The following is a 26889-nucleotide window of genomic DNA, read 5'->3' as shown; positions in this document are numbered from 1 at the left end:
CTGCCTAATATGCTATGAGTTTTGGCAGTTTTCTTTAACAATAGGACTGTGGAACAACAAAGATGGATGTTGGAATTTCACTCATTTTGTGCCTTTTTTACTTTAGGAATAAACATTTTTTTTGTATTGAAATAATATGTTTTAATATTTTTTTCATTAAAAAAATATTTTAATTGCCCTAGCTGGTTTGGCTCAGTGAATAGAGCATCAGCCTTCAGACTGAAAGGTCCTGGGTGAGCTTCCAGTCAAGGGAAGGTGCCCAGGTTGCGGGCTCAATCACCAGTGTGGGGACTACAGGAGGCAGCCAATCATTCTCATCATTGATGTTTCTCTCTCTCTCTACCTCTCCCTTCCTCTCTGAAATCAATAAAAATATATTTAAAAACATTTTATTTTACTAAATTAATAAATATACTTAATTCATTTTAACATTTTCATTGATTTCACAGAGCAAGGGAGAAAGAGAGAGAGAGAGAGAGAGAGAGAGAGAGACAGACATGATGAGAGGCCAGCAAGGGTGCTCAGTCGACCCATGAACCAGGAGGTCACAGTTCCATTGCCACTCAGGGCACATGGGTGGGCACATACTGTGAAAAACAAGTATGAGGTATGTCCATGCCAGAGCTATTGAAGAAGGTCCAGTGGTAAGGTGTCTATTTGTGTAAGGCAGCTGTGCCTGCAGTCTGCCTTGGCCTCAGCAACTCCAGCCACTCCCTGCAGAGACATTCCCAGGCAGGCACTTCTCACTCCCCCGATGCCCGCAAGCACCTTTGTCTTTGGGTGCATTTTAGTGAGAAATGGGACCTATATGAAGCCACCAACTGTGCTGCAGGGAGGCAGGTGCTGTGCCACTCAGGTCTCATTGTGGTGCATCCCATATCAAATTGCTGAAAAAGTTCAGTGTCTTTTTCAGAAATGAAGTCAGCTCCCCAAGTTTACACCACAGACAAGTGTCAGATTCAAGGGGCTGGATATTAACCATTGTTTTCTCCAGCGTCAGACAAAGTCTCTACCACTGATGTGCAGCCCTCACTGGAGCAGGTACAGTCTGAGGACAAGGGTGGCTCAGCTGCAGCTCCTGTTTCCATGGTTGCAGTTATGCTTTTCCTCCCAATGCCTTTACATCTCAGACCACTTACCCCCTCCCCCCCCCCTCCTCCGTGTTCAGGGGGAGGCTATCACTTCTCTGCTGCAGTGGTTTCTCCAGGGGAACCTTTTTAAAGAGTGAGCTGCAATTTATCTGCCTTCCCTTTGATCTCAGCACAGACTATGACCCTCAGGAGACCTCGGTTATTAGCGCTTTGTCTCTGCACCTTTGCCCACATGTTGGTTGTCATGCTGTGACCCCATTCACTGTGATGAATTTCTTGCCTCTTCAAATGATCTTCATATGCAACACTGACACCCTTGAGGAGAGGATACACTTTGACGTGAATTTTGGGACGTAATATTGGAAGAGATGCTGGAGGCCTACATGATCCAGGTCTCATTGGACGGGTGCTTACCTCTTATTCATGCATAGGACCCACTGCCATGTGATTCTGTCCTCTATATCCCTACTGGCAGAATGAGACAATGGCTCTCACCATGTGTTCCCTGCAGCCTGGGTCATGTTTTGGATTCCTGTTCTCCTTCCCTGTCTCCTCTGTCTGCACCATGAGTCTTTTGGTTGGAACAGAGACCTTTTGAATACCAGCCCTCACCACAGGCACAGCACACTGGGCCACAACTGAGGTTCATACTGTGCTTTTCTTGACAATCCATCCTAACTGACTCTCCACACACAATTTTTTATTGTAGGTGAAGGTGGCTTTTCAGATGATGGTTTTTGCCGTTTTGGCCAGTTAATCTGTTTTTTTTCGTCGTTTCCATGTATACCAATATGTAAACTCAAAGGCTAATATGGGCCATATAAACAAGGTTTAAGTTTATGTGGGCCGCAAAAAAATAAAAGCTTCAATTTTCATAGAAATGTAGGTTTATTTTGATAGAGACATGCTGAATACGAAGGCCTGAAATAAATGAGTCATCGTTAATGAATATTCCTTGTGGGCTTCCTGCAGCCCAGGGACCGCAAGTGTGACATGCTTGATGTATACAGTAGGTATACATGTTAATAACTTTTTTATTGTTTTCCCCTGTTAATCTATGTAATACCCATTTAATTCTTAGACTAACCAAAGAAGCTAGAAAAGAAGGGAAAATTATGATGCCTCTACAATGTCATTTCCTTCATCTTCTTTCACAATAATTCCCTTAACTCCACAAAATAAAGGAATACTGTTAAGTTTTGGGTGGTGATACAGCCTGTGAAAGAATTCACAACTAAAAGAAGTAATGCAAAGAGGAAATTTATTTTACTTTCCAAGAGAGTAAAAGGCCAAGTATTGCTAGTCAATTCAGGGCAAGGAAGAAATGGTGGCTTCTGCTTTTCAGTAGTGCCTGGTACTATGGGACAACCAATGGAGGGGCCGTGGGCTGAGCTGAAGTTGTGTAGATAAGAGGAGCTGTCCCAGTCTGCATTTTTATCAGCAGTGTACTAGGGTTCCCTTTTTTCCATATCCTCGCCAGCACTTGTCTTTTGTTGATGGTAGTCTTCCTGACAGTTGTGAGGTAGGATCTAATTGTTGCTTTAATTTGCATCTCTCTGAGAATCAGTGACTTTGAGCATTTTTTCAAATGTCTCTTGGCCATCTTATCCACACTGCAGTCCTGGCAGAGCTGCCACTTTGGCCCCAGAAGCAGATGCTCTTAAATAGTGATGTCTGTTTTGAGACATTAACTTTGTACAATGGAGGGAGGATAGGTGCTTTAGACACTTAAGCAACCTCTGCAAGCTACATTAAGCCTGGAGGGGACAGAAGCCTAATGCCCTGAAAGAACACACATTGCCTGTCATTCAGAAAAGAGCAGATTCTGAAGAAAGATATGCAAAACCAGCAGCTAAAGGAAGCCAGGCAGGTCCCACAGAAACAAACCTGTTCTAGAAATCCCCTCCCCTGAATGCGCTGGAGGGCCCTGAGTATACCCTGTGTTCTTGGGCTATTTGCCCGTTAAAACCAGTCCTGTAGTCTGCTGAGGAACTACAGGAGCCTGGCCACGGAGCGTAGGAACTACATTACCCAGAAGGCCGGGCGTGGAATGCCACCAGGCTGAGCCAATGGGAGCTCAGAAAAGGCGTTTCCGTTTTTCAAGTTCTGGTGTACCGGACCCGTAGTTTTTTCTCCATTTTGTCTTAAGCGGTCGGCGGTACTTGTTTGCAGAGTCCCGGGGAGAAGGCTAGAGAGTGCTTTTCCCGCCTCACAGCCAATGGTCGGAGCCTCCAGTGGTGCTCACAACGCACAGGTGGGATTGAAGCTCGGAGTCGCCACCAGACCCGCCCAGGGCCGGGACAGGGACCGCCATTCCTGCAGCGGCTTCTGCTCCCGCCCCGCTCCGACTACCGAGTGCCATGGAGGCGCCGGTGCTGAGGAGACGGGCTGAGGTGAGTGTGTCCCGCGGGTCCTCCCCTCATCGCTACTTATACCGACAGGACAGCCCGGGTGCAGGTGCCTGTCCCGTCCTGCAGCTCAGTCCCGCGTGGAGGACCGTGAGGAAGGTGGAGGGGAGAGAGGAGTGTTGTGGCTTCTGAGGACACAGCAGGTGCAGGGCAGAGAGGACGGGGGTGACTTGCATCTGAAGGTCCCTGAGGATGTGGCTGTGAGTATTGACTGAAAGATCAGAGGCTGCAGGGAGGAGGGCACAGCCTCATTCGGGGCTTTCCCGGCTGTGGGTCCATCAGGGGCCTGGGGTGTTCCTGGATCCGGCTGGACTACAAGCTCTCTACACGCCATATGCCAAGTTCATGGGTGAGTCCAGCGAGATCCAGTGTCATTGGAGCAGGAAGGGGGCAGAGCTGAGGGAGTGAACCTGGGATCTGAACATGGGAAGGGGATAAACATACCCAGTGGTGTGCACATCTGGAGGAAGTGTGAGCTGATGGTCCCGGGATCTGGTGTGGGGACCTAAAGGTGAAGCATAAACCGACGCTTGGCTTTGTCTTGGCGGCAGGATCTAGGAGACTGCAGTGGTGTTGCTGGCAGGAAGGCTGGGGCCCTGCAGACTTGGCCAGACCTTAAATGGCATTGCCCTCTCCCCTCCCCTCCCCCAATCCTTCCCACCCAACCCAGCTGCTCTGCTGAGGGCCATGCAGTGAGTAATGGGACTGTGATGAGAGAGCAGCCTGCACTGGCATTAGGGCCTGGTGTCCACACTAACCGGGTGCCCTGGAGGAGGTTGAGGGGGGGAAGGTGTGTAAGGAGTAGGATTACTGGTTCTCAGAAAGGCAGGTCTGGTTTCAATTGTCTTAATTCTGACAGGTTGGCGTGACCTTTGAGGACATTGCCCTGTACTTCTCCAGGAAGGAATGGAGCCTCTTAGATGAGGGTCAGAGACAGCTGTACCTGAATGTGATGCTGGAGAACTTTGAACTAATATCCTCGCTGGGTAAGACCCTCACTATCACCATTGACCTGGACTTGGCTTTGCCATTTCCCAGGCCCCATCCCCCAGGGTGTGCTCTGTCCCCCCAGGTAGACTGTGGTACTGCTTGTTTTTCCAGTTATCTGGGTAGTTGCTGTCCTGGGGAGGGTTGGTCTGTTTCTGCTGCTCCCTTCTATTCCTGAAGTCCCAATACTCCCCGCTGCACTAAATTCACAGGGAAGGACTTGTGGTTGGTAGTGTTGTTGGCAGCTAAGGAATTCCACCTTGATTAGTGAGGAAAACATTTTCTGTATTCCTATTGGTCATGTGTAAATATATTTTGAAAAGTTGTATTACATGCTTATCCAGTTTGTTAACTATATTTTTTTTCATTAAAGAATATTTGGAATACCTTGTATATTTTATATATTAATTGCTTACAACATACAGGAACACATATTTTTGTATGTGCTTAATTGTGCTTTGCAGATATTACTCCCCCACACCTGTTTTTCCAGAAAGTCCATGATTTTTGTTTGTTTGTTTTTTATTTTAATATATTTTATTGATATTTTACAGAGAGGAAGGGAGAGGGATAGAGAGTTAGAAACATCGATGAGAGAGAAACATCGATCAGCTGCCTCCTGCACCCTCCCTACTGGGGATGTGCCTGCAACCAAGGTACATGCCCTTGACGGGAATCCAACCTGGGACCCTTGAGTCCGTAGGCTGAGGCTCTATCCACTGAGCCGAACTGGTTAGGGTGAGAAATTCCATGTTCTTCGCAACCCTGCGTTCAGCAGGTCTACTGCCACTATGTTTCTGGCAAGCTCAGATGCTTGTTACTAGTGCTTAGCAGTTAAATATTGTTTTTCCGTTTTAGATCTTTCTGCTTCTTTGTATGAATAATTTGATAATTGCAACCTAGAAATATTTTTAAATATATTTTATTGATTTTTTACAGAGAGGAAGGGAGAGAGATAGAGAGCCAGAAACATCGATGAGAGAGAAACATTGATCAGCTGCCTCCTGCACACACCCCACTGGGGATGTGCCCGCAACCAATGTACATGTCCCCGACCAGAATCGAATCTGGGGCCCTTGAGTCCGCAGGCCGAGGCTCTATCCACTGAGCTAAAGAGGTCAGGGCTGAATTTAATTCTTTATTCTTGTATTAGCTTCACCAAAATAGAGATGATATTTTTTTCATTGAATGTTTTTTTACAGAGAGAGTGGGAGACAGAGAGAGAGAGAGAAATAGAGAGAGAAAGAGAGAAATATCAATTGTCTGCCTCCCATATGAGCCCCTACTGAGAAAGGGGAGTGGACCTGCAACCCAGGTACCTGTATTTGACTGGGAATCGAACCCTAGCCCTCCAGTGCACAAGCTAGCAGTCTCATCAGTGAAGCACAGTGGCTAGGGGTATTTATTTATTCTTGTATTTATTTATTTATTTATTTATCTAAATATATGTATTTATTATTTCCTTGAGGAAGAGGAGAGAGAGATAAAAGCAACAGTGATGAGAGGGAGAGAGTCATTGATCAGCTGCCTCCTGCACGACCCCCCACTGTTGATTGAGCTTGCAACCAGTGCAGGTGTCCTAACAAAGAATCGAATTGTGATCATCTAGTTCATGAGGCAATGCTCAATCAGTGAGACATATCAGGCAGCATTTACTTATTGATTTTAGAGACAGTAAGGAGACAGAGAAAGGGAGGGAAACACAGATCAGCTGTTCTACCCATCTGTGCATTCATTGGTTGTCCCCTACATGTGACCTAATAGGGGACCAAATCCACAACCTTGGTGCATCAGGACCACACAGTCAACAACTGAGCTACCTGGACAGGATTCTGAATTTGTTTATTAATTTCAGAAACTCATAGTGAGATTTTTGACAAATTTCTCTATGGAGCGTCATGTCATGTGGTAACATCAACATCTCTAATGATGCATTGTGACTCATAGTGACTGGTGTAATGTGTCTTTTTATTTTAATATATTTTATTGATTTTTTACAGAGAGGAAGGGAGAGAGGAAGGGAGGGAAACATGGATGAGAGAGAAACATCAATCAGCTGCCTCCTGCACACCCCCTACTGGGGATGTGCCCACAGCAAGGTACATGCCCTTGACTGGAATTGAACCTGGGACTCTTGAGTCCTCAGGCTGATGCTCTATCCACTGAGCCAAACCGGTTAGGGCTTTCATGTCTTTTTTAAAACTATATATCTTATTGATATTTTACAGAGAGGAAGGAGGAGGGATAGAAAGTTAGAAACGTTGATGAGAGAGAAAAATCAATCAGGTGCCTCCTGCACATCCCCTACTGGGGATGAGCCCACAACCAAGGTACGTGCCCTTGACTGGAATCAAATCTGGGACTGTTTAGTCCCCAGGCCGACACTCTATCAACTGAGCCAAAACACCAGTTAGGGCTCTTGCATGTATTTTTTAACTTATTTGAGGCTTGGTTTTTGGTTGGTTTTGGTTGGTTGTTTTTGCTTTAGTGTAGCTAAACGCTTGCACATTTTTATATATTTTTATTTTTTAGGTATTCCTTTCTTTTGTCTTAAATCCCTTTTGTTTATGTTGGTTCTAATATTTATGGTATTTTTCCTTTGAGACCTTTGGGTTTACTTTCCTATTGTGTTTCTACTTTCCTGAGGTGCTATGTTAGGTTCTTTGAGATCTTTTATGACAATGTAGGCATTTATCTCTATAAAATTTCTCCTTAGAGTTCCATTTTCTGAATGATATACAGAAGCTTTGGTAGGTTGTTTTGTTATTTACTTTGTCTCCAGATCACTTCTGTTTTTGGCTACCCTGAAATTCTTATTTATTTTTTATTTATTTATTATTTCTAGAGGCCAGTTGCATGAAATTTTGGGGAGAGAGGGGGCAGGGACGGTGTCCTCGGTCCGGCTAGCACCCTCTCTAATCTCCAGTCCGGACCTCTTGGGGATATCCGACTGCCGGTTTAGGCCCAGTCGGACATCCCTCTCGCAATCCGGGACCACTGGCTCCTAACTGCTTGTCTGCTTACCATCTTGACTGCTGCTTAAGTGCTCCCTTGCCAGCCTGATGGCCCCCAACTGGCCTCCCCTGCTGGCCTCATGGCCCCCAACTGCCCTGGCCTGCCATTCGGATAACCCCTAACCATCTCTTCCTCGACCCCCACCACTGTGGCCTTTGACCTGAAGATGGCCAGTCTCCTGGTCTAATTAGGCTATTACTCTTTTATTAGTATAGATTACATATTACTTTAATATGTCATTTCCCAATATATGACAGTCACTTTTTAAAGTATGTTTAGGCTGCCTGGCTGGTGTTTCTCAGTGGTTGAGCATCAACCTATGAACCAAGAAGTCACAGTTGGATTCCTGGTCAGGGCACATGCCCGAGTTGCAGGCTAGATCCCCAGTGTGGGGTATTTTCCAATGGAGGAAGCCGATCAGTGATTCTCTCGCATCGTTGATATTTCTATCTTTTTCTCCCTCTTCCTTCCTCTCTAAAATCAACAATAAAAAGATATTAAAGTGTGTTTAGGCTAAAAATGTACAGTCTTTTGGAATTACCCAAACAATTCAAATATTTGTAGAAAAAGGAAACACCAACTTTTTCAATAGTTTATCAGTATTACTACTGAGTCCGGAAACTATGAGAATAACAAAAGACCTTCTGTTTTACTTCCTCATAAATTCCAATTATGGAATCATAAATGGTACTCCATTTGAGGTGATATTTGATGCAGAACATTTGGTGAATTATGTTGAATTGTTAGTATGATTTCTTCAGAGTTCTTAATCAGGATGAATCCTCTTTCATTTTTCAGAGTTACTGAGTGGTAGAATTGAATCTTTTTTAAAAAAAATTTTTTTATTGATTTTCCACAGAGAGGAAGGGATAGAGAGTTAGAAACATCCATGAGAGAGAAACATCGATCAGCCGCCTCCCACACATCCCCCACTGGGGAAGTGCCCGCAACCAAGGTACATGCCCTTGAATGGAATCAAACCCGGAACGCCCCAGACCATAGGCCGATGCTCCATCCACTGAGCCTACCAGTCAGGGAAGAATTACATCTTGATGGCACTGTTTAGCTTCAGAGTGTAATATGACATAATGGAGATTAGCATGGACTCTAAAAATTGAGGAACCCAAGCTCAAATAAGAAGCAACTTTCAGTGCTAGAAAACACTTACATTTAACTCCACCTGTGCATGAAACATAAATGTAGAGATCAAACCTGTTTACATATGTAACACCCAATATAAGATGTAGAATCTTTTTCAAGATTTTAGAAGTTTCTTTCATCCCCCTTTCTGATGACGACCCTCAGAATTTCTTAATTTTCTGACCTTTATAATCATTGATAGTACCATCAGCTCATGAAATTCATATCAGTGGTTTTATATGATGTATTCTTATTTGTGTCTCATTTCTTTTGCTCTTTTAATATCTATGAAATTAACCCCTATTATTCTTCCTAGCATGATTTTACTATTCTTTTATCGCTGTGTAGTATTCTACTATTGATATTTACTACCATTCTTCCATTTTCCTGTAGGCAGATTTGTAAGTTATTTCTAATTTGAAAATATTATGAATAAAGCTACGCTAAACATCCTTTCACATATGATTTTGAGGATCTATATGCTCATGTCTTTTGGATATAATAAGAGCAGTAAATTTAACGACTCATGATGTACGCATATGTTTAATTTTAGTAGGTACAGTTTTGCACATCCTTTTATCCAAGTGATACAACCACCAGTAGTGAATGAGAGTTCCAGATCCTGCATATACTTCCCAGTAATTAGTATTATAAACCTATTTAATTTTAGCTATCCTGGTAAGTAAGTCATGGAGGAATAAATTTGAGTTTACCTGCATATATGATATTGAATATATTTCATATATTTTTTGAGATTTGGATATTATCCTTTATCAATTCTTGTTTACATTTGTGTTCTCTTTTCTGAGGAGCCTTGATTTTCCCCATATTGCTGAAGGATATTTTCTCTGGAAATAGGACTCTGTTGACAGTTCCTTTATTTTAAACTTTATGGTTTCTAATGGAAAACCTGTTGTCATGAGAATTACTTTTTCCTTATAGATGAAGTGCTATTTGTCATTCAGAACTTTTAAGATTTTTTTCTTTGTTTTTATTTTTCATAAATTTAACTATGATGTGAGTGTTGCTATCTTTGGGTTTATCTCATTTTGTATTTGCTGACCTTCTTAAAATTGAGGATTTCTGTCTTTGGACCAATTGGAAGAGTTTTCAGCCATTATTTCTTCAAGTACTCTTTCAGCTGCATCTTCTTTCATTTCTTCCTGGACACCAAATGTTACAGTTTTATTTTGTGGTGATTTGTTGTTGTTGTTGTTGTTATGACTCCACTGGTTCCTGTGGTTCTGATCTTTTTCTGTTGCTGTTTTCAAGCCCATTTTCTCTCTATTCTCATAGGATATTTTTATTGTTAAATTTTCTAGTTCCCTGAGTGTTTCCTCTGTTCCATCCATTCTGTTTTGAGCCTATTCACTGAGTTATTTATTTCAGTTATAATAGTCTTCTGTACTATAGTTTTCATCTGGTTTTTCTTTATAGCTTCATTTTCTTTGCTGAGACTTTTATTTACTTGCCATAACTTGCTTTTTTTCCCATTTAATGATGTTCAAAATCACTCATGTAAAGATTGTTTTGATGGCTGTGTTAAACTTATTATCAAATAACTCTATCATCACTAATAGTGTTAGTTTCTATTATCTCTTTTATTCAGTTTTAGATCTTTCTGCTTCTTTGTATGAATAATTTCATAATTGAAACTTAGAAATTTTAAGTATTATGAATCTCTGGATCTTGTCAAGCCCGTTTTATCTGACTTGCTTTGTTATTGCTCTGGTAATGGCAGGGTGAAATGCCATTTCATTATTTCAAGAAGAGAGTAGAAGTCGAGGTTCCCCACTTGGCCCAAGGTTTGTAGGTGTGTGTGTTGGCGGAGGGGTGAAGGGGGAGGGAGATGGGTAATCATTTTGTTATGAGATGGTGGGAGTTCTGGCTCCCTACTATTCTTCTGCCAATATCTCCCCAGTTGGAGGGATAGGTCTTCCTTGTTTCTATATCTTTTGGTTTCCACTTACATGTCCTGGGACTGACTCCCACCTGTGATTCCTGACTGGCCCTCCAGGACCACCAGCCTCGGCAGTCAGTGCTGGGTCATCGACCCAGCACTTACTTCAGGATTGAGTTCCGGTGTTCGGTTGTCAGTTTGGTCATTTAGGCCGTCAGAACCCCTAGCTGTTTATATAATTAGATTCCTTTTACATAGAGAGGAAGAGAAATGGAGAAAGAGAGAGAGAGAGGGGTGGGGAAGAAACATCAATCAGCTCCCTTCTGCACACATGTAAACCGGATATGAAAGCCTCATTCTGAAATGTGCCCTAACTGAGAATCGAACCCTCCAGCCTTCGATACACTAGAGGATGCTCCAACCAACTGAGCCACATTGGCCAGGGCATTCTGTGTTTTTTGTTTTTTGTTTTTAAATGTCCAGGCTTTTAGAGAACAGGCCACTAGGATCAATGAGAATAGAAGCACAGTGGCTGATAGTGGTAACGCTAACCCTTTATTCTTATTTATTTATTTAAATATATTCTTATTGATTTCAGAAGGGAGAGAGAGGGAGCGAGAGATAGAAACATCAATGATGAAAGAGAATCATTGATTGGCTGCCTCCTGCACGCCCACCAGCAGGGACCAAGCCCCCAACCTTGTCATATGCCCTTTCCCGGAATGGAACCTGGGACCCTTCAGTCTAAAAGCTGATGCTCTATCCACTGAGCGAAACCAGCTAGGGTTAACCCTTTTGTTTTAATACATTTTTATTGATTTCTCAGAGGTTGGGAGACAGAGAGAGAGAGACAGAGAGAGAGAGAGAAACATTAATGATAAGAGAGTATCACTGGTCAGTTGTCTCCTGCATGCCCCCTTACTGGGACTGAACCCACAACAAACTGGACCTGTGCCCTTGACTGGAATGGAACCTAGGACTTTTCAGTCACCAGGCTTACACTCTATCCACTGAGTCAGCCAGCTGGGGCTGACCCTTGCTGTATTTATTTATTTACTTACTTAGTCAGTTAGTTAGTTAATTATTATTAACCTTTATTGTTGACCTTAGGTATCTTGAAATGTGTTTGCTCACTCAGTTTCCTGTCATCCTTTCTATGCAGTTGTCCTTATTTGGTATTCTGTATTACTGTGTATCTTCATGATACTCTTATTACCATTTCTTGTGGGATGTTTTTCTCATAAGTAGCTGTCTACTTACTCTTGAATGGGGAAAGTTTCTCTATCTCTGATTCTGCCATCTTGCTGATGTCCCTCTCCTAGGCCTTTTGCCCGTCTTCTCATTTGTCCTTTGTTGTTCTACCACAGTGCTGACAATCCATCTTTTTAGTTTTTCTTCTAAGATTTGCATCATTTATCCCCCTGCAGTGGCTCAACAGGGATTTAAGAGGCAGAATCCTTTGTATATCACAGGAGAAACATGACTTTATCAGTGACAGGCTAGACCAGCCGTGGGCAAACTACGGCCCGTGGGCCGGATCTGGCCTGTTTGAAATGAATAAAACTAAAAAAAAAAGAAGACCGTACTCTTTTATGTAATGATGTTTATTTTAAATTTATATTAGTTCACACAAACACTCCATCCATGCTTTTGTTCCGGCCCTCTGGTCCAGTTTAAGGACCCATTGTGGCCCTGGAGTCAAAAAGTTTGCCCGCCCCTGGGCTATACCCAGAGGCAGTCTTGCCTTGGTGAAGGACTGTGGGGGGAGTTTTCATGCCTGGGCTTTGTTACATTCATAACTAGGAACCCATTTTGTTCAACAATGTTTTGTTACCATTGCCCACTCCTCACCCAATTCTACTTCTTGCTTAATGTTGACACTTTTCAGGTTTTTATTTTTTATTTTTTAATATATATTTTATTGATTTTTTACAGAGAAGAAGGGAGAGGGATAGAGAGTTAGTAACATGGATGAGAGATATCGATCAGCTGCCTCCTGCACGCCCCCTACTGTGGATGTACCCGCAACCAAGGTACATGCCTTTGACCGGAATCGAACCTGGGACCCTTCAGTCCGCAGGCCAATGCTCTATCCACTGAGCCAAACCGGTTCGGCACTTTTCAGTTTTAATAGTGATCATTCTATTGGGATTCCCAGCCTGTGGATAACCTTGACCTCTAAACTTTGCACTTCTAACTCTTTCAAACATCTCGCTTTACTGCACTCCAATATTGTTCCTTGCCTGCAGGCCTTACAGTACACATGAATTATTACATTGATGCTGAACATCACATGCTCTACTATGATTGATCATTTATGGTTTTGAACACATTGGAATTATTCTACACAGACTCACATTGCCAGCATGAAAGGTCTTAAAGGAAGCCATTTGTGGAGTAATAACGGGCAGACACTGCCTCTCTTCTTTTTGTGCCAGCCTATGCTTCCGTCCTCCCTTGGTGAGATTTTCTTCATTCAGTGACCTTTTGAGTCATGTTGTATATATATAACAGCCATTTCCTGAGAGTCTGACGGGGTCGTCTTGAAAATCATTGTATGAAATCATGTCCAGGCCCTAACCGGTTGGGCTCAGTGGATAGAGCGTTGGCCTGTGGACTGAAACGTCCCAGGTTCGATTCCGGTCAAGGGTATGTACCTTGGTTGCAGGCACATCCCCAGTGGGGGTGTGTGCAGGAAGAGGCTGGTCGATGTTTCTCTCTCATGTTTCTGACTATCCCTCTCCCTTCCTCTTTGTAAAAACTCAATAAAATATATTAAAAAAAAGAAAAGAAAAGAAATCGTGTTCAGCCACTACAGATAAACATCTGTGTTGAAGATATTCTGTTTTTATCAGGTCAACGTGCACTTCACCTACATTTCCTTTTGTTCAGGTTGCTGCTGTGGAGAAGAGAATGTGGAGGCCACGACTGAACAAAAGATTTCTATTAGATTTTCACAGGCAAGGAATCCCAAGTTACCGTTGTCTTCCCAGAAGAGCCACCCCTGTGAGAATTGTGGGCTAGTCCTGGGAAACATTTTCCGCGTGATGGAGCTGCAGGGAACACAACACAGACGGATACTGTTGAGGTGTGGAGCGTGTGCAAAAACATTTTCGTTGTGTGCAACATTTCACCAGCAGCATGTGAGAGAACAGACTTACATTAGAGGTTTGGAAAGGATGTCACTTGCCAACAGCTGCAATTTCAATGTGTCCCAGAATCATTTCACCTGTGGGGAGGTTGGGCAGAGTGTCCTTACTGAATCTGGACATCTCCACCTACAGGCTTCTCAGACCAGGGACAGTCCAACTGCTATTTTGATGCGTGGGATGACGTTTCAAAGTAGAAAAAACTATCTCAGCAGAAAAGAATGTAAGAAAGACATTAGTTGCAGCCAAACATTTATTCAGGAAAAAGATTTCCATCTTGGAAGTGGGTGTTGTGTGCGCTCTGAATGTGGAAAATATTTTACCCAATTTTCTAGCTTTCATTATCAACAGAGAGGTCACACTGGAGAAAAGCATTACAAATGCAATGAATGTGGGAAATCTTTTACCGCTAAGAACATCCTTCAGCAACATCAGAGAGTTCATATGGGAGAAAAGCCTTATAAATGCAGTGAATATAAGAAGTCTTTTACTCAGAGCACTACCCTTCGTTTTCATCAGAGAGTTCACACTGGAGGAAAACCTTATCAATGCAGTGAATGTGGCAAAGCTTTTACCACTAAGACCCACCTTAATCGACATCTGAGACTTCATACAGGAGAAAAGCCATATCAATGCAGTGAATGTGGAAACTCTTTTACCACTAAATCCGTCCTTGATCAACATCAGAGAGTTCATACGGGAGAAAAGCCTTATAAATGCAGTGAATGTGGAAAATCATATAAAAGTAGCAAAGGGCTCCAATATCATCAGACAGTTCACACTGGAGAAAAGCCTTTTCAGTGCAATGAATGTGGAAAATCTTTTTCTGCTAACACAGACCTTCATAAACATCAGAGAGTTCATACGGGAGAAAAGCCTTATCAATGCAGTGAATGTGGAAAATCTTTTACCACTAAAAGCATCCTTGATCGACATCAGAGAGTTCATACGGGAGAAAAGCCTTATAAATGCACTGAATGTGTGAAATCTTTTAAAAGCAGTAGTGGTCTTCAGTATCATCAGAGAGTTCACACTGGAGAAAGCTATAAAGAATGCCATTAATGTGAGGTATCTCTCAGCCAAATTTCTAAATTCCCTCTCCGCATAAGAGTACAAATGTGAGCCCTATCCGGTTTGGCTCAGTGGATAGAGCATCAGCCTGCGGACTGAAAGGTCCCAGGTTTGATTCCGGTCAAGGGCATGTACCTTGGTTGCTGGCACAGCCCCAGTAGGGAGTGTGCAGGAGGCAGCTGGTCAATGTTTCCCTGTCATTGATGTTTCTCTCTCTTTCTATCCCTCTCCCTTCCCTTCTGTAAAATATCAATACAACACATTTTAAAAAAAAAAAAAGAGTACAAATGCGAGACATTTCTTAGATGCATAGGAAATGTAATTTCTTAGGAGTTACCAATAGTACAAGAAAATTTGTGAGTCCTCATTTTTCTGAATTGTATCATACATTTAATCACCTACATTATGTAAAGTTCACATAAGTGTCTTTGTTGTTGTTTTTCTGTGTTTTTATGTTGGAACACTATGTAATTATGTTGCACGTTCTAACATACAGGATGTAATACCAGATCTGTGTCACTGCATATTTCTGTTGCTGAAGGTAATTCACCTGAACCACCTATAAGGTCCCTACAGATGGCGTCACCATCGTCACGTGCACAGGGATGCTAAGTCAGACTCTAATTTATTGATGGAAATGAGGAATACCTGAGTCCTTCGTTCTTTCTTCTTTCCCTGTCTTGTGTTGCCAAATAGGACTCATTACAGTTGGCCGCAGTAAACATAATGTTGCAGAGGGCCTGCCATTTTCAGGGACACACTTTCTGTAGATGCTAATGATGACTTTATTGCGTGGCTAAGTCATCAACGGAAGGACTGCCAGTCTTATGTCTGTATGGACGGTAAAATAATAGGCTTTTTCTTAAGACTTCTTTAATCTGGGGTGTTCTATTTACTCGATAGATTAGTTGATAAAGAGATCTTGGCTTTCCAAGCATGAAGAGGTGAATAACTTTAGGGGTCTCAAACATTTTTGCCCATAGGGAAACAGTATGGTTCAGAAATTAGTTCAGCAGTCTTTGGCAAATTTACACTACTGCCCATATTTTTCTAGGAAACATTGTGGACACTCTACTTCTCACGTGAATATGGATGCTTTGACACATAGAGATCACTCCAAAGAGAGGGTAGCTGTGACAACCTCAAGTGTGTCTGGAAACATGAATTTTTTTCTTGTTTGCAAGCGATGCCAATACGTGTGAAGTGAATCTCTTACCCAGGTCTTGCAGACGGCCATGTGCCCTAATGCCTACAATATCATGGGTGATGGTCACTGGTTTGAGGACCATTGCATTCAGGGGGAACCCTTTCACTACAGAAACACTGAGCTAATTGTGGTTGGATGAGACTGCACCCCTTTAGATGGAATGGTCCTCACCTAACTATGCATCCGGCATTATTTTTAGGAAAAAACTACAAGAGCTGTGTGTACACAGATCTGAGGGACTTCAGGCTTGTTTATCTTCTGTGAAGCAGTCATTGTCATTGATTACAATCAAGATGTTTTGTTGCTCCTGTAGCTTCTCAGAAGTTCCCATCAGAGCCATTGGTGCGCTGGCATCAAAAGAAAGATGGAGACAATGGCTGTCTTTAGACCAGGAATGTAGCTTTTGTGGGTTTGGGGAAAGTTCTTTATTGTTTATTACATTTTCTGTCACTAAGTTGAGACTCTCACCCACAGGGCATAAGTACGGGGACTGAACATAGAGTTGCCAAACTTTTTCTTCCATAATACCATTGAACCATTTTTAACAGCTATAGTGAGTAAATTACATGTGTTAAGTATAGTGTTTCATGAATCTTGACATGTGCATGAAACTGAAACCATCATTATAGTCATAAAGCTGACCATATCTGTCTTTGTGTAATTGCATGATGACCTCTTAATCTGTCCCCCTTTTAAGCTGTTCACAGCTTTCCTAGTAACCATGGATTTACATTTCATTTTCACGGAGAACTTTATTTTTCTAAGTATTTTTCTGCATTAGTTTATGTTTCATAAATACTTGGAGATTTATTAAAGTTACACTAATAACTGATCATTTTTCCGAGAGATATTCTTATCATTGATATATCACCATCAGTTTGTCCATTTTAGTAAATATTTGGTTATTTCTCATAAAGCTGGTACAAACATTTCTGTATAATTTTTTGTATGTATATAAGTGTTATTTACCTTTGTCAAAATTTCAGTGCATAGTCTGTGGTTTTTGAGAAGATGACTGTTTAAATTTACCGAGATTAGCAAATTGTGATCTAAATGGAATATACCACTAGCGCCGGTGTGGGTCAGTACTTGTCCATTATCTCGTGTAGCACAGGGTTGTGGATTTGATTGCCAGTGGGGATATGTGCCTGTGTTGTGGGCTAGATCCACAGAAGTGGGTGTGCAGGAGATCACTGGCCAATATGGCACTCTTCCATCAATGTTTCTCTCTCTCCCTTCTCTCTCCAAAAATTAATAAACTATTCTTTAAAAAAAAAATAAACACTTCCCTAGCTGGTTTTGAACAGGGAGTATGTGTCAGGCATTGAACTAAAGGGTCCCTGATTAGATTCCAGCCAAGGACACATGTCTGGGTTTGGGGCTGAATCTCAACTAGTGGGCCTGTGGGAGGTGCAATCAATGATTCTCTCTCCCTCTCCCTTCCTCTCCAAAATCAATTAGAAAATATGTTTAAAATCAAAAATCATCAGTGTCTATGAGCATGTCTCACTAAGAATGGAGTGACTCAACCAATAGCCGAGCTCTATGGTATGCTAATAAGTAATAAAGATTGTTTTTAAAAAATAAAATAAACCGTAACTGATTGTATTTTTTGCATTTGGCCAGTGGTGTGTGAGGGATTCACATTCTTCACATCCTAGAGAATATTTTGTTTGATCAATCATTATTTACTTAAAAATTTTATTTTGTAAGTTTGTCATGCTACCTCACTGTTTGATTGTCTTTTTTCTAGAAATTTATGGTGAGTCTTTTCTCCAATATATATTTGCTGTGTCTGTATCTTTCTTAAAACCTCTGATCATATGTTCTGCCTAATGTTTTATGAGTTTTGGAAATTTTCTTTAACAAAAAGACAATTGAATAACAAATATGAATGTTAGAATTTTCACTCATTTTGTGCCTTTTTGATTTAGGAAATAAATCTTTGTATTGATATAAAGTGTTTTAATAATTTTTACCTGTTAAAAATATTTATTTTTAAAGATTTTAAAAATATTTTTTATTGATTTCACAGAGGAAGGGAGAGAGAGAATCATCAATAATGAGAAAGAATCATTGATGGACTACCTCCTTCACGCTGCTGCTGGAAATGGACCCCGCAACCCAGGCATGTGCTCTGATGAGAAATCGAATGGGGGACATCTTTGTGCCTGTGCTGATGCTTAACCACTGAGCAACACCAGCTAGAAACTTTTAGTTTTTAAATACTATGCACAATGCAGTGAACACTTTTCATTTTAACCCGCACTACTAACATTCTCCACCACCTTCAGAAGAGCAACTTTAGAAAAACTCAGGACAGGAACCCTTCAGTTCCCCAGTGCCAACAAGCACCTTTGTGTGTAAGGGCCTTTCTGAACCTGCTGACCCACCAGCAGGGAGGCAGTACTGTGGGCACCAAGGTCTCAGTGTTGGGTCTCCAACCTGGAATCTCCAGGAGACTCACTACAGCTCCCTGCACCACCTCAGTTGGTTAAATGTAACATGACGCTGATACTGGACTTAGCTAGGACTGTGAGAATCAATAAAAGTTATAGAGTTGGTACTTGCCTGGGCCAGGGTTCCAGAGATGACTTTTTGAGTATTTTTGTCTTTTAATTCTCACAAAAACCTGGAAAGTCTAAACGGGTATTGAACTGCTGGGAACATAGCGATTACAGAAATGAGGAAGATTTTCCAAGTTTACTTAAGAAACAATGCCAGGGCTGAACAGCAGACTCTGAGTGATGGATGAATGATGACTCTGACACATTTTTGTGAAAGAGAGGGCTAAGGGACTGCCTGGATAACAGAACCAAACAGCCCCGTTCACCTACCTCCTTAGGCTTTTATTGTAACAACAGCTTGAATCAAAATTAACTATTAGATACTATCAGTAGGGTAAGCATCCTTGAGATCACACATGTGTCTGCAGCGTCCTTTAACAAAGGACATCTAAAGACTAAGCATAAAGATTTTAGTAAACACCCAGGTGCTCGCACGTATACAGACTTGCTTCCCCACAAAACAAGTGTCAGATATAAAGGCTGGATTGCAACCTAGTGTTGGGCCTTGGATTGCCAGTGGGGAAAAGGTCCTGGTTGTGTGCTAGATCCCCAAAATGGGGTGTGCACAAGCCTTATGATTGAGGTTGCACTATCATATAGATGTTTCTTTCCCTCTAATTCTTTCTCTAAAAATCAGTACAATATTCTTTTAAAATAAATAAAAATTGATTGTGCATTTTTGCATTATACTAGCAGTATATGAGGGATTCATTCTCCACATCCTAGAGAATATTTTCTTTGATCAATCATTTTTTTGTTTCTTTTTAACCCTCAACTTCTGATTTTTCCATTGAGTTTTAGAGAGTGTTAAGGAGGTGGAGAGACACACAAAGAGAGAAATATCTGTGTGTGAGAAACAAATCATTTGGTGGACTCCCAAACATGCCCTGAACTGGCTGGGTGTTGAGCCCCCACGAGGTAGAGGCTCTTGAGCAGAATGAAAGCCTTGACCCCTCAGTCCACAGGCCAAGGATCCATCCTTTGAGCCAAACTATTTGTTGTATACATGGCTATCATGTTGGCACTATTCAAGGTTTGGAAAGTGGGCATCTGCACCTGAGAGAAAGATTGTGGATCCTAGGGTCTCACAACCTTGCTTGGAAATAATTATTTCACCTCTTCATGCAGTTACAGTGTCTGCATGCAGAATGATCATTATTTATGGAAGAGAATATTGCTAGAGCAAACTATGGAAAGGCATAATGGAGTTTATACAATGAGCAGTATTTATATAGCTAGAAGACAAAAGTCTCTATGAAGGCTGACAGCAGGTAGGTCTGAATAGGTGGTAAATTAAAGACACTGATTCCCAAGAGGTGAGATAATTAACTTTAGATATGGCTCTGCTGAAACACTGGCTACCAGGAAATTATTTTTTCTACAAATGTGAGGCCTCCTCATTCGCAACATCTTGAGGAAAGTACAGTGAGCTGAGAAAATATAATACAGTGTGAGCCGAAGAATTTAAAGCTGTGGAAGGAAAGCCACAGCATGATGTTTCATGGCGTCAACCATCATTTACTAAGGATCCCATCTGCTTCTGAGGATGAACTGTCACAGCAGTGCATAAAGATGTGTTTTCAACTAGGCCTGTTTAAAGGCTTTATGGAATGAGTAGCAAATCATTGAAAAAGAAAATATTCCTGCCCTGACCGGTTTGGCTCAGTGGCTCAGTGGATAGAGCGTAGGCCTTCGGACTGATGGTGTCCCAGTTTTGAGTCCAGTCAAGGGAGATAGAAACATCAATGATGAGAGAGAATCATTGATTGGCTGCCTCCTGCACGCCCCCCAGCAGGGACCGAGCCCCCAACCTTGTCATATGCCGTTTCCCGAATGGAACCTGGGACCCTTCAGTCTAAAAGCTGATGCTCTATCCACTGAGCGAAACCAGCTAGGGTTAACCCTTTTGTTTTAATACATTTTGATTGATTTCTCAGAGGAAGGGAGACAGAGAGAGAGAGACAGAGAGAGAGAGAGAAACATGAATGATAAGAGAGTATCACTGGTCAGCTGCCTCCTGCATGCCCCCTTACTGGGACTGAACCCACAACAAACTGGACCTGTGCCCTTGACTGAAATGGAACCTAGGACTTTTCAGTCACCAGGCTTACCTCTTATTCATGCTTAGGACCCACTGCCATGTGATTCTGTCCTCTATATCCCTACTGGCAGAATGAGACAATGGCTCTCACCAGGTTTTCCCTGCAGCCCGGATCATGTTTTGGATTCCTGTCCTCCTTCCCAGTCTCCTGTGTCTGCACCATGAGTCTTTTGGTTGGAACAGAGACCTTTTGAATACAAGCCCTCACCACAGTGCACAGCACACTGGGCCACAACTGAGGTTCATACTGTGCTTTTCTTGACAATCCATCCTAACTCACTCCCCATACACAACAATTTTTTATTGTAGGTGAAGGTGGCTTTTCAGATGATGGTGTTTGCCGTTTTGGCCAGTTACTCTGGTTTTTTTCGTCGTTTCCATGTATACCAATATGTCAAACTCAAAGGCTAATATGGGCCATATAAACAAGGTTTAAGTTTATGTGGGCCGCAAAAAAAATAAAAGCTTCAATTTTCATAGAAATGTAGGTTTATTTTGATAGAGACATGCTGAATACGAAGGCCTGAAATAAATGAGTCATCGTTAATGGATATTCCTTGTGGGCTTCCTGCAGCCCAGGGACCGCAAGTGTGACATGCTTGATGTATACAGTAGGTATACATGTTAATAACTTTTTTATTGTTTTGCCCTGTTAATCTATGTAATACCCATTTAATTCTTAGACTAACCAAAGAAGCTAGAAAAGAAGGGAAAATTATGATGCCTCTACAATGTCATTTCCTTCATCTTCTTTCACAATAATTCCCTTAACTCCACAAAATAAAGGAATACTGTTAAGTTTTGGTTGGTGATACAGCCTGTGAAGGAATTCACAACTAAAAGAAGTAATGCAAAGAGGAAATTTATTTTACTTTCCAAGAGAGTAAAAGGCCAAGTATTGCTAGTCAATTCAGGGCAAGGAAGAAATGGTGGCTTCTGCTTTTCAGTAGTGCCTGGTACTATGGGACAACCAATGGAGGGGCCGTGGGCTGAGCTGAAGTTGTGTAGATAAGAGGAGCTGTCCCAGTCTGCATTTTTATCAGCAGTGTACTAGGGTTCCCTTTTTTCCATATCCTCGCCAGCACTTGTCTTTTGTTGATGGTAGTCTTCCTGACAGTTGTGAGGTGGTATCTAATTGTTGCTTTAATTTGCATCTCTCTGATAATCAGTGACTTTGAGCATTTTTTCAAATGTGTCTTGGCCATCTTATCCACACTGCAGTCCTGGCAGAGCTGACACTTTGGCCCCAGAAGCAGATGCTCTTAAATAGTGATGTCTGTTTTGAGACATTAACTTTGTACAATGGAGGGAGGATAGGTGCTTTAGACACTTAAACAACCTCTGCAAGCTACATTAAGCCTGAAGGGGACAGAAAGCCTAATGGCCTGAAAGAACACACATTGCCTGTCATTCAGAAAAGAGCAGATTCTGAAGAAAGATATGCAAAACCAGCAGCTAAAGGAAGCCAGGCAGGTCCCACAGAAACAAACCTGTTCTAGAAATCCCCTCCCCTGAATGCGCTGGAGGGCCCTGAGTATACCCTGTGTTCTTGGGCTATTTGCCCGTTAAAACCAGTCCTGTAGTCCGCTGAGGAAATACAGGATCCTGGCCAGGGAGCGTAGGAACTACATTACCCAGAAGGCCGGGCGTGGAATGCCACCAGGCTGAGCCAATGGGAGCTCAGAAAAGGCGTTTCCGTTTTTCAAGTTCTGGTGTACCGGACCCGTAGTTTTTTCTCCATTTTGTCTTAAGCGGTCGGCGGTACTTGTTTGCAGAGTCCCGGGGAGAAGGCTAGAGAGTGCTTTTCCCGCCTCACAGCCAATGGTCGGAGCCTCCAGTGGTGCTCACAACGCACAGGTGGGATTGAAGCTCGGAGTCGCCACCAGACCCGCCCAGGGCCGGGAGAGGGACCGCCATTCCTGCAGCGGCTTCTGCTCCCGCCCCGCTCCGACTACCGAGTGCAATGGAGGCGCCGGTGCTGAGGAGACGGGCTGAGGTGAGTGTGTCCCCCGGGTCCTCCCCTCATCGCTACTTATACCGACAGGACAGCCCGGGTGCAGGTGCCTGTCCCGTCCTGCAGCTCAGTCCCGCGTGGAGGACCGTGAGGAAGGTGGAGGGGAGAGAGGAGTGTTGTGGCTTCTGAGGACACAGCAGGTGCAGGGCAGAGAGGACGGGGGTGACTTGCATCTGAAGGTCCCTGAGGATGTGGCTGTGAGTATTGACTGAAAGATCAGAGGCTGCAGGGAGGAGGGCACAGCCTCATTCGGGGCTTTCCCGGCTGTGGGTCCATCAGGGGCCTGGGGTGTTCCTGGATCCGGCTGGACTACAAGCTCTCTACACGCCATATGCCAAGTTCATGGGTGAGTCCAGCGAGACCCAGTGGCATTGGAGCAGGAAGGGGGCAGAGCTGAGGGAGTGAACCTGGGATCTGAACATGGGAAGGGGATAAACATACCCAGTGGTGTGCACATCTGGAGGAAGTGTGAGCTGATGGTCCCGGGATCTGGTGTGGGGACCTAAAGGTGAAGCATAAACCGACGCTTGGCTTTGTCTTGGCGGCAGGATCTAGGAGACTGCAGTGGTGTTGCTGGCAGGAAGGCTGGGGCCCTGCAGACTTGGCCAGACCTTAAATGGCATTGCCCTCTCCCCTCCCCTCCCCCAATCCTTCCCACCCAACCCAGCTGCTCTGCTGAGGGCCATGCAGTGAGTAATGGGACTGTGATGAGAGAGCAGCCTGCACTGGCATTAGGGCCTGGTGTCCACACTAACCGGGTGCCCTGGAGGAGGTTGAGGGGGGGAAGGTGTGTAAGGAGTAGGATTACTGGTTCTCAGAAAGGCAGGTCTGGTTTCAATTGTCTTAATTCTGACAGGTTGGCGTGACCTTTGAGGACATTGCCCTGTACTTCTCCAGGAAGGAATGGAGCCTCTTAGATGAGGGTCAGAGACAGCTGTACGTGAATGTGATGCTGGAGAACTTTGAACTAATATCCTCGCTGGGTAAGACCCTCACTATCACCATTGACCTGGACTTGGCTTTGCCATTTCCCAGGCCCCATCCCCCAGGGTGTGCTCTGTCCTCCCATGTAGACTGTGGTACTGCTTGTTTTTCCAGTTATCTGGGTAGTTGCTGTCCTGGGGAGGGTTGGTCTGTTTCTGCTGCTCCCTTCTATTCCTGAAGTCCCAATACTCCCCGCTGCACTAAATTCACAGGGAAGGACTTGTGGTTGGTAGTGTTGTTGGCAGCTAAGGAATTCCACCTTGATTAGTGAGGAAAACATTTTCTGTATTCCTATTGGTCATGTGTAAATATATTTTGAAAAGTTGTATTACATGCTTATCCAGTTTGTTAACTATATTTTTTTTCGTTAAAGAATATTTGGAATACCTTGTATATTTTATATATTAATTGCTTACAACATACAGGAACACATATTTTTGTATGTGCTTAATTGTGCTTTGCAGATATTGCTCCCCCACACCTGTTTTTCCAGAAAGTCCATGATTTTTGTTTGTTTGTTTTTTATTTTAGTATATTTTATTGATTTTTTTACAGAGAGGAAGGGAGAGGGATAGAGAGTTAGAAACATCGATGAGAGAGAAACATCGATCAGCTGCCTCCTGCACCCTCCCTACTGGGGATGTGCCTGCAACCAAGGTACATGCCCTTGACGGGAATCGAACCTGGGACCCTTGAGTCCGTAGGCTGAGGCTCTATCCACTGAGCCGAACTGGTTAGGGTGAGAAATTCCATGTTCTTCGCAACCCTGCGTTCAGCAGGTCTACTGCCACTATGTTTCTGGCAAGCTCAGATGCTTGTTACTAGTGCTTAGCAGTTAAATATTGTTTTTCCGTTTTAGATCTTTCTGCTTCTTTGTATGAATAATTTGATAATTGAAACCTAGAAATTTTTTTTAATATATTTTATTGACTTTTTACAGAGATGAAGGGAGAGAGATAGAGAGCCAGAAACATCGATGAGAGAGAAACATCGATCAGCTGCCTCCTGCACACACCCCACTGGGGATGTGCCCGCAACCAATGTACATGCCCCCGACCGGAATCGAATCTGGGGCCCTTGAGTCCGCAGGCTGAGGCTCTATCCACTGAGCTAAACAGGTCAGGGCTGAATTTAATTCTTTATTCTTGTATTAGCTTCACCTAAAATAGAGAGGATATTTTTTTCATTGATTGTTTTTTTAGAGAGAGAGTGGGAGACAGAGAGACAGAGAGAGAGAGAGAGAGAGAGAGAGAGAGAGAAATAGAGAGAGAAAGAGAGAAATATCAATTGTCTGCCTCCCATATGAGCCCCTACTGAGAAAGGGGAGCGGACCTGCAACCCAGGTACCTGTATTTGACTGGGAATCGAACCCTAGCCCTCCAGTGCACAAGCTAGCACTCTCATCAGTGAAGCACAGTGGCTAGGGGTATTTATTTATTCTTGTAATTATTTATTTATTTATTTAAATATATGTATTTTTTATTTCCTTGAGGGAGCAGAGAGAGACATAAAAGCAACAGTGATGAGAGGGAGAGAGTCATTGATCAGCTGCCTCCTGCACGACCCCCCACTGGTGATTGAGCTCGCAACCAGTGCAGGTGTCCTAACAAAGAATCGAATTGTGATCGTCTATTTCATGAGTCAGTGCTCAATCAGTGAGACATACCAGGCAGCATTTACTTATTGATTTTAGAGACAGTAAGGAGACAGAGAAAGGGAGGGAAACACAGATCAGCTGTTCTACTCATCTATGCATTCATTGGTTGTCCCCTACATGTGCCTTGATGGGGTACCAAATCCACAACTTTGGTGTATCAGGACCACATACTCAACAACTGAGCCACCTGGACAGGATTCTGAATTTGTTTATTAATTTCAGAAGCTCATAGTGGGATTTTGACAAATTTCTCTATGGAGCGTCAGTTCATGTGCTAACATCACCGTCTCTTATGATGCATTGTGGTTCATAGTGACCGGTGTAATGGCTTATATTTCATGTCTTTTTATTTTAATATATTTTATTGATTTCTTACAGAGAGGAAGGAGGAGGGATAGAAAGTTAGAAACGTTGATGAGAGAGAAAAATCAATCAGCTGCCTCATGCACATCTCCTCCTGGGGATGTGCCCACAACCAAGGTACGTGCCCTTGACTGGATCAAATCTGGGACTGTTTAGTCCCCAGGCCGACACTCTATCAACTGAGCCAAACCACCAGTTAGGGCTCTTGCATTTATTTTTTAACTTATTTGAGGCTTGGTTTTTGGTTGGTTTTGGTTGGTTGTTTTTGCTTTAGTGTAGCTAAACGCTTCCACATTTTTACATATTTTTAAAATATACCTTTTAGGTATTCCTTTCTTTTGTCTTAAATCCCTTTTGTTTATGTTGGTTCTAATATTTATGGTATTTTTCCTTTGAGACCTTTGGGTTTACTTTCCTATTGTGTTTCTAGTTTCCTGAGGTGCTATGTTAGGTTCTTTGAGATCTTTTATGACAATGTAGGCATTTATCTCTATAAAATTTCTCCTTAGAATTCCATTTTCTGAATGTTATACAGAAGCTTTGGTAGGTTGTTTTATTTCCTTTTTCTCTAGATCACTTCTGTATTTGGCTACCCTGAAATTCTTATTTATTTATTTATGTATTTAGTATTTCTAGAGGCCAGTTGCATGAAATTTGGGGGAGAGAGGGGGCAGGGACGGTGTCCTTGGTCCGGCTTGCACCCTCTCTAATCTCCAGTCCGGACCTCTTGGGGATATCCGACTGCCGGTTTAGGCCCAATCAGACATCCCTCTCCCAATCGGGGACCACTGGCTCCTAACTGCTTGTCTCCCTACCATTTTTTTTTTCATTAAAATATATTTTATTGATTTTCCACAGAGAGGAAGGGATAGAGAGTTAGAAACATCCATGAGAGAGAAACATTGATCAGCCACCTCCCTCACATCCCCCACTGGGGAAGTGCCCGCAACCAGGGCACATGCCCTTGACTGGAATCAAACCTGGGACGCCCCAGTCCACAGGCCAATGCTCCATCCACTGAGCAAACCAGTCAGGGAAGAATTACATCTTGATGGCACTGTTTATCTTCAGAGGGTAATATGACATAATGGAGAATAGCATGGACTCTGAAAATTGAGGAACCCAAGCTCAAATAAGAAGCAACTTTCAGTGCTAGAAAGCACTTACATTTAACTCCACCTGTGCATGAAACATAAATGTAGAGATCAAACTTCTTTACATATGTAAGACCCAAT

The 26889-nt window shown here is 42.9% G+C and overlaps 2 protein-coding genes across 2 annotated transcripts in view; both read left to right on the top strand.

Annotated features, from left to right (window-relative positions):
• Nucleotides 1-3203: 3203 nt before the first annotated feature.
• Nucleotides 3204-26889, top strand: part of LOC102419975 (putative uncharacterized zinc finger protein 814) — a 52089-nt gene continuing 28403 nt past the window's right edge. Inside the window, exons 1-3 of the mRNA XM_023743753.1 lie at nt 3204-3484; nt 4359-4485; nt 13434-14732. Of these exons, the coding sequence (XP_023599521.1) occupies nt 3452-3484; nt 4359-4485; nt 13434-14732 (1459 nt within the window). The 5' untranslated portion in view covers nt 3204-3451. The remainder of the gene's footprint in view (nt 3485-4358; nt 4486-13433; nt 14733-26889) is intronic.
• LOC111823165 (zinc finger protein 773-like) lies at nt 22291-24132 on the top strand. Its single transcript, XM_023743759.1, has 2 exons — nt 22291-22632; nt 23507-24132. Exons 1-2 carry the CDS (start codon nt 22600-22602, stop codon nt 23810-23812), a joined length of 339 nt encoding a protein of 112 aa, XP_023599527.1. The 5' UTR covers nt 22291-22599; the 3' UTR covers nt 23813-24132.

The sequence above is a fragment of the Myotis lucifugus genome, unplaced genomic scaffold (genome assembly GCF_000147115.1).
Source record: "Myotis lucifugus unplaced genomic scaffold, Myoluc2.0 scaffold_412, whole genome shotgun sequence".
NCBI classification, from domain to species: domain Eukaryota; kingdom Metazoa; phylum Chordata; class Mammalia; order Chiroptera; family Vespertilionidae; genus Myotis; species Myotis lucifugus.
This window is presented reverse-complemented; position numbering and strand designations above follow the sequence as displayed.

Excerpts from the sequence above, each read along its gene's own strand:
- LOC111823165 (XM_023743759.1), top strand. The coding sequence starts at position 22,600 with ATGGAGGCGCCGGTGCTGAGGAGACGGGCTGAG. Across the intron at positions 22,633-23,506 it reads TGCTGAGGAGACGGGCTGAG|GTTGGCGTGACCTTTGAGGA; the intron begins GTGAGTGTGTCC and ends TAATTCTGACAG.